Source organism: Triticum aestivum, chromosome 3A (assembly GCF_018294505.1).
Source record: "Triticum aestivum cultivar Chinese Spring chromosome 3A, IWGSC CS RefSeq v2.1, whole genome shotgun sequence".
In the NCBI taxonomy this organism is placed as follows: Eukaryota; Viridiplantae; Streptophyta; class Magnoliopsida; order Poales; family Poaceae; genus Triticum; species Triticum aestivum.
The window spans coordinates 713,262,693-713,271,049 of NC_057800.1; the positions used below are offsets into that span (position 1 = coordinate 713,262,693).

Consider the following 8,357-nt stretch of genomic DNA (forward strand, 5'->3'; position numbering starts at 1 on the left):
CCGCGAATCCCTGCAATGTGAAACGTCAGATTGACATATCCAATGGTCCATATGCAGCCACGTAGTCATGTAGAACAGCCCATTAAATCTGAGCCGTCCGATTGGGAAGATCCAACGATCTGTATGACTTGCCACTGGTACACTATATAGGAGTATAGATGTAATAATTTAGAAAATTAGTGAAATTTGGTTAGATTTTGGAACATTTTTCAAATTTCACAAACAATTTTCGCGTTTTTATTTGTTTAATGGATGCAGTAGCCTGTTTTTAGGAAAGAAAACAAACTCAAAAACCGTTCAACTCCACCCAAGTAGCCACCTCTATGGCAATCATGAAACAAATCACCAAAGTTGTAAGTGGGTCGGGCCTATAGCGGGTGCCAGCGTGTGGGTTTGGTCACAGTCCAGCGTAGGGGGGAGAGGGGGAGCTCATATCTGGCGCTTCAAGTGTCTCCAAGCCCTCTTAGTGCTCTCACGGAATGCACGGCGAGCTGCGGCCCATTAGCGCGCTTCTATCGCTCACTCACTAGGCCATTCTATCCACTGCTAACAAGCTATCTAAGCCATTCTATCCACTGCTAACAAGCTATCTAAAACATTAGTATCTTCTAACTAAAAGAAGAAACCAATTTCCGGCATTTTATAGATTAAAAAAATCATACCTTTAAACAAACTTTATGGATTTGAAAAAAACACAAATTTTATAGTGTTTATGGATTTAAAAAAAAATTGAATTTGGTTTGTCTCAAGAATTTAATTTTCCCAAATTAGAAAACATCATGGATTTTAAATTTTAAATTTTTTATTTAATTTATTAAACCAAAAAACTTAAATGTTCATGAATTTTTAAAATAAAAATAATGATAAAAAATACGAAAACGAAAATGAAAATGATGAAACGAAAAACGGTAAAAGGAATTAACAAAGGCTGAAAAAGACGAAATAACTGTCCAGAAGATTCTAGATGCTTTTCGAAACCAGTTTCTATGGGAAGCTTGTTTTGGGTCAACACGTTTACTTCACTTGCTCACTCTAGGTGTGCACTATGGACATGTTTGGTTGTTAACTGAACTTTACCGCACTTTTGTTGCTAAGTTGTGGCATGCCATAAAAGTGTGATGAATAAAATAGGCCACAAGTGTAACAAGATTTGACAAAAGTATATGTATATGACAGATGGGACATGCTGCTAAAGAAGTGTGGTATGCCACTATAGTGACCGTACGTGAAACAGATAATAGTTTGGCAATGTGTGGCCATGAATTAGATGATCTTATGTATGGAAACATACAATACTTTGGTAATATTTCGACGGGAATATTGAGAGGTTTATTCAAACGAAGGCTTCGCCCATTCCAGCATCTTTTCAATTGATGCATCCATATTTATGTTGACAACATAGGGATTATGTTGGCACCAAGCATGGCCAGGTAACACTAACGCATGCTGCCTGGGAAGGTCCAAATGAGATAGAGATTCTCTTGTCTTTCTGACAGAGTTCGCCGGATCAATATCCTGGCCGTAAGTGCATCGGTTCCAAGAATATATGCCAGATGGGCCACATCACCGTGATGATGGTCGCTCGTTCTTGTTAGAGAACATTTGATCACATGAGATGTCTCTCGCCCAATTGCTCAGATGGAGGCACAGTAATTTTATGCCAAGTAGTAGACATCCCTCCTCCCAAAATCGCCTTGCATGCAGGACAAGAGCATACTCCAATTCTTTTGTCTGTCGCTTCTCAGTAGGGATGTAAGTGGCAAATAAATGGCATCCGCAAATCCCATCTAGTTAGTTTTTGCTAGCTTGCTAGTTCATTTTCCTCAAAAAACAAAAACTCTTTTAAACTATCATACTATAAGTGGACTTTAAACGGGACCAGTTTACATCCCTATTTCTCAGATGATGCATATGCTATCATCCTTTGATGTGCCTATATCTCATAGTGCACTCGTGAGGTACGATGCCCAGTAAGACATGCCACAAATACACTCTTTCAGGACAAGCTTGACAGGTCAAACGGTTTTCCACAAATGTTATTCATCAACTGAAGTTCATGGAACACGCCCTTCATCTAGAGCTCGATACGTAGATCTAATCGTGTACAAACGATATTAACATCGTCGCTATCAACGCCATGTCTAGTTCACATCAACGTGCCCATGCAAAGAAATCCACACCACCACCTTGCCCAAGGCGAATATTTCAAATGGCCTCCACATCCGGAAGGATAAAGGTGTCCCGAATTAAAATCTTCGCCATGTCTAGTTCACATCATCTATAAGATCATTGACACATTCGACATCAGTAGCAGCCGGCTTCAACAGTGGAGACATGGTTAGAGTGGAGGGAATCTTTGTGCATTCACGCATTGATGTTTGAGTCGTCCCAAACTCTCTGTATGAGACCTGCCTGCAACGTCTCCCACCTAGCGACAATAGTCCTCCAAGTTGCCGAGGGTAACTGGGTACAGACGCTTGCATAAAATCACAATGTGGAAAGTATCTTTCTTTCATAATTAGACACATAGGGTGTTGTCATGAAACGCCAACCATGTTTCCCCAACAGGGCCAAGTTAAACAAATGCAAATCTCTTCCGCCTTTGAACTTGCGATGCCAGTTTTCCCAAGAAACCAAATGAATGGATCTCTCTTATCAATGAATATTTTGCCATGCAGGCGGTTAGGTTTTACAAACCTTTTTGGTCAGCAAAAAACAGATCTGAAAGCACCACCATTTTGGACAAGCCACATCTTTGGACCGGCATTACGTCCGTGCGTACATACATACCCGGTGTACACGTACGTCTGGGTCACGAGACTAAAATGGAAAACAACATGGACAACTCATTTGGCTGGATGGTTAGATGAACATTGGTATCCCCATCCAGCAGGGTTCCAGTCATAGACTTGACATTGGTGCTCGTATTTTCTGGATTTATTCTAGACCATCTCGTGATGTGCATTTAGTGGAAGGAGATGTTACCGTCGACTACGAAGACGTCTGTGATGACTTGATCAATCACAAGATGATATGCCGCCTCTCGAATGTGCTCATACGGGTAGGACGTGCGTGCGTGCATTTATAGGTATGAACTAGCAAATATGCCCGTGCGTTGCAACGGAAGACAAAAAAGAGTATGCGCTAATCAAATAGGTGTGACTCAATACCCTGGTATATGAGCATACTCTATTTTAACACAGTGGCTCACCATGTTGCCATTTAATTTTTTTTCATCCTCACCGATGATAGTCACAATGTCCACATGATCATAATGCATTCGACGTGGTAAATCCCAAGGATATGAGCTTGTCATTATGTTGCCCATACGTTGCAACGAGAGACAGAAAAAGTATGCGCTAACCAAATAAGTATGACTCAATACCTTGATATATGACCGTACTCTATTTAACACAGTTGTTCACCATGTTGCTACTATATTTTTTTCTTGCCCTCACAAATGATGGTCGCCATGTCCATCTGATCACAATGCATTCAACGTTGTAAATCCCAAGGCTATTAGCTTGCCAATGCATGCCACACTTGTCATTATGTAGCGCAACGGAATGTTTAAACTTAAAAAACAAATCTCACACACCACGAATTACTCCCAACGCCAAGAAATAAAAAGAGTTTCGAGAAACTAATCAAATCCTAGACATAAAAGACTTCTGAATTGGTAAACAGTTTTTCGAATCGACATTTTTTTTGAAATTTTGGATTTTATCAAGAAAATAACAAACATTAGTTTTGTTTACGAACATTTTTCAAACGTAATTTCCAATTCATTAACATTTTTTGACTCAACAGTTTTTCTTGAATCGATGAACTTATTATAAAAATTGGGGAACAAAATTTTAAAAAATATTTATTTTTATTTTTGTAAACATTTTCTAAAGTTTCATGGACATTTTTTTTCAGATTTCTGAATATTTTTTGAATATACGATCATTTTACCAAAATCATGAACATGATTTTTTCCAACCATTTTTTTGAATCGTGATTTTTTATAATTTGCAAACAGTTTTGCAAAACTACCAACATTTTTTGAATCTGTGAAAATTTTATGAATTTGTAAACATTTTTTGAATTCACGTATATTTTTTTATTTCTCAAATTAAACTCAAACTTCAAAATTTTGAAAATACCGAATTAGCTTAAAGAAGAAACAAAATATAATGAGAAAAGAAAAATAAAATAAAAATAACAGTGGAGTGAAGCCCCGCACATGGGCCGGCCCATGAAGGCATACATGGGGGAGGACATGCGTGAGAAAAGGGAGTTAAAAAGTGTGGAAGCCAATGATCGAAGGAGATATGCGTCAACCACTCTTGTTGATCGGTGGCTTAGAGCAACTCCAACGGGCCGACCCAAATGGACGGCAATTTCGTCCGCCTTTTGTTCGTTTGGGTTGGCCGTCCGCCCTGCATCCGTCCTCTTTTAGATTTGGGTCGGCAGCATGCCAACGCGTCGACCCATACGTGCCAGCGTGGCCGACTGGCCGCCCAATATTTACATTGATTTGCATTCAAACATATTATCAAATAACACAGTTTTATCGAATAAAAATATTATAGTTTTACAAGCCGGATACAAGTAAAAATGTTTCACATAGTTTTGCAAACGAATAAAAGAAGATACATCTATTGGTTGCCAACATGAGCCCACATATGCTCAACCAAATCATTTTGTAGCTGCACGTGAGTTTTTCAATCACGCATGTCTTCATGAAATTGGGTGAACTGTTCAAATGTTGCCGCTACTCCATACTCAGGCACAACATTCTCACGCTGAAACCGAAACCCTTGATCGTACAGACGTACCGGCCGCTCGTCTTCTACGATCATATTATGCATGATCATACAAGCAGTCATCACCTCTCACAGTTTCTTCGTGCTCCAGTTATTAGCGAACGATGCCCCATCGAGATTGCAAAACACCAAACGCACGCTCGACATCCTTCCTGGCACTCTCTTGCTCATGGGCAAATATTTTCCTCTTCTTTCCGACAGGGTTGGGTATTGTCTTGACAATAGTGGTCCACTGAGGATAGATACCATCACCCAGGTAGTATCCTTTGTCGTAGTTGTGTCCGTTGACAGTAAAGTTCACTGGTGGGATGTTGCCTTCGGCAAGCCTAGCAAACACCGGCGAGCGCTGAAGCACGTTCATATCATTGTGTGATCCAGACATGCCAAAGAAAGAGTGCCAGATCCAGAGATTTTGAGACGCCACGGCCTCTAATATGACAGTGCAAGCTGGCGAGGGGAGTCGCGGCGCGCACGGACCAGCTAGCTGCCTTGCTGACGTCCAACGAGTGGGTCGGCGTCTGACGAGCGTGCCGGTGAGGAACTGACCCCTCTTGGTCGCGGGCGGCTGTGCGGTTGGGGGAGCGGCGGTGGGAAGCAGTTTGCTCATCGGCGGTGGCGGGGCGACGGGGGGAGTGAGCAGCGTTGTTGAGCGGATGTGGAGGCGGCAGCAGCTGGCAGAGTCGCAGGCAAAAAAGGACGGCGGCGTCGGCGACGAAGGAGGCGGGCGAGGGTTGCTGTTGGCTGGGGGGGGGGGGTGGGGAGGCCAATGAGCCACCGACCAGCAGGCTCGGGGAAAGGAGAAGGCGAGCGTGCGCGCGTCCGCGCCGACGCAAATCCGGCTCAAAAATGAACCGGGATGGGTTGCCCGCGGACGAAAAGCGGACGCGTGTCCGTTTGGGTCGGTGCGTTGGGCCGACTTCTCTGTCCATGCCGACCCAAACGGACGGCGACGGACGAGATGGATCGCCTCATTGGAGTTGCTCTTATATCGGTATCACCTCTATAAAACAACAAAGTAGGACAGCAACTTGTGATCCAAAAAATCAAATCGTTTCTTCACTACTAATGGATGATATAGAGGGTAATTTATACCAACTTTGGGTTTTTTTTTGTACAGACCGGCAGAAGCGATAGACACTTTATTATTAGGTAAAAGTAAAGATATATGTGCATATGTATGTATTATGAGGTGGGAAAAATATGAAGGTGACAATTCTCTCGGGGCGCGACTGGTGCAGGGTCTCAAAGGCAGCTGGTTGCGTTGGACAGTTGGAAGTTTGGAACTCGGACTCATGTACGCACGGTCGCACCACACACCTGGGCACCTGGCTACCTATAGAGTGGAACCAGCTTTGAAGTCAGGAACGAGAATTGACCAACTACGAACTTGCAACTCACCAAACTTTTCTGAATCCTGTATGTATATATAGGCCGCGTCTGCATGGTACAGTTGCATGCATAAGGAGTAGAGTACGTGCTCCAACTGTTTCGTAGCTACCTGAGGAGTGTCAGCCAGCTGCTCGAAGATGGCACGGCAAAATGCTGCCTCGGCGCTCGCCGCGGCGTTGGTCGTCGGAGTCTTCGCACCCATCCTTACCGGTAAGCTACCAACCTGCACGACCCCGTTGATCACCAGTGTCAGACTAGGAGTCTATGACTGATTATTCGCAATGTTATCGTGTGCAGTGGTGCAATCCATCGGCGTGTGCAACGGGATGCTCGGCGACAACCTGCCGTCGCGGGCCGACGTGGTGCAGTTCTACCAGTCCCAGGGCATCGGCGCCATGCGCATCTACGCGCCGGACCTCGAGACGCTCCGGTCCCTCGACGGCACCGGCATCGACCTCATCATGGACGTGGGCAACGGAGACCTCGCCGCCCTCGCCTCCGACCCTGCAGCCGCGGCCGGCTGGGTCCGGGACAACGTGCTCGCCTACCCGGGCGTCCGCTTCAAGTACGTCGCTGCCGGCAACGAGGTGGACGGCGGCGACACGCAGAACATCCTCCCGGCCATGAAGAACCTCAACGACGCGCTCGCCGCGGCCGGCCGCGGCGACGTCAAGGTGTCCACCGCGGTCAAGATGAGCGTGCTCGCGTCCTCCTCGCCACCCTCCGACGGCACGTTCAAGGACGCGTACATGACGGACGTGGCCCAGCTGCTCAAGACCACCGGCGCGCCGCTCCTGGCCAACGTGTATCCTTACTTTGCCAAAAAGGGTGACCCCACCATCGACCTCAGCTACGCGCTCTTCCAGCAGAGCACCACGACGGTGAGCGACAACGGCCTCACCTACATCAACCTCTTCGACGCCATGGTCGACGCAATGTACACTGCGATGGAGAAGGTGGGCGCAGCCGGCGTACCCATCGTGGTCTCCGAGAGTGGGTGGCCGTCGGCAGGCGGCGTCGAGGCGAGCGTCGGAAATGCGCAGGCGTACAACCAGAATCTGATCAACCACGTCGGCAATGGAACGCCAAAGAGGCCCGGGCCGCTGGAGACGTACATCTTCGCCATGTTCAACGAGAACCAAAAGGACGGGGATGAGACGGAGAAGAACTTTGGGCTGTTCAACGGCCCCGATAAGTCGCCGGTGTACCCTCTAAGTTTCAACAATTAATTAAAGACGGAATGCATATTCATGCCTGCATACGTATCTACTACTTCGATCTCAATAAGCCGCAAAATAATTCATGCAAACACTTATTAACTAGGTAAGATCGGTGATATGAATAAGACCCATTATGTTGCATAAAGGATCGTTTCCCCTTCCGTACAAAAATGTTGTTAACTTGGGATGTACAGCGTTTGATTTCACGTTCAAATTTGACTGATATGCCACTGAAATTGTGTTGATGGAATAGTTAAATCATACCACGTCCTACCTTTTTTCTTACGACATAACACGTCCTACCTAGTTTTACACGGTGTCTGGTCAACACAAGTCAAACACGACCAATGAAAGTCCAAACAAGCCCATGATCAACAGAAGTCACAGAGACAAGTCCATATAGAACGTCTTGGTCGACGAGTAATAGTTATTCTTCACCCCTTTATTTTAACATCAACACATCGTAATTTTACGTTCCGTCAATTTTGTCTTATTTTAAACGTAAAAAGAGAAAGTAAGAAAATATATAATCACTGTGAAAAATATTTTATATTGTGTAAAATTATAAACTTAAAAATATATAGTATAAAATATACACAAAATGCAATTTTTATGGTCCGATGACCTACATTTTTGCTTTCATACACACACACACACAATAGTAAATACTAGTAATTTGTATGTGCTTTGCAAGTTAGATTATTATGTGTGATCACAATACTAAATCATTTAAATTATAAGTAAATATCATGTATTATAATAAAATTATCATGTTGGGAACTCGTGGATTGTTGTTTACAATTCGTATCAAATCACGCTAGCACAATGAATTTCTATATGAAGAGTGCATTAGAAAAAAAATTGTTTTATTCCAAAAAGAAATGCTATTGACGCGTTTGTGAAATCTTCTATTTTTTCAAATTCAAACTTAAAATAT

The 8,357-nt window shown here is 44.0% G+C and overlaps 1 protein-coding gene across 1 annotated transcript; it reads left to right on the forward strand.

Annotated features, from left to right (window-relative positions):
* Window positions 1–6,270: 6,270 nt before the first annotated feature.
* LOC123059356 (glucan endo-1,3-beta-glucosidase GII) lies at window positions 6,271–7,459 on the forward strand. Its single transcript, XM_044481933.1, has 2 exons — window positions 6,271–6,410; window positions 6,498–7,459. Exons 1-2 carry the CDS (start codon window positions 6,338–6,340, stop codon window positions 7,427–7,429), a joined length of 1,005 nt encoding a protein of 334 aa, XP_044337868.1. The 5' UTR covers window positions 6,271–6,337; the 3' UTR covers window positions 7,430–7,459.
* The last annotated feature ends 898 nt before the right edge of the window (window positions 7,460–8,357 follow it).

Bases quoted from the DNA above. Each gene is read 5' to 3' on its own strand.
- LOC123059356 (XM_044481933.1), top strand. From the start codon at position 6,338: ATGGCACGGCAAAATGCTGCCTCGGCGCTCGCCGCGGCGTTGGTCGTC. The intron at 6,411-6,497 runs GTAAGCTACCAA...TATCGTGTGCAG, and splicing joins CTTCGCACCCATCCTTACCG to TGGTGCAATCCATCGGCGTG.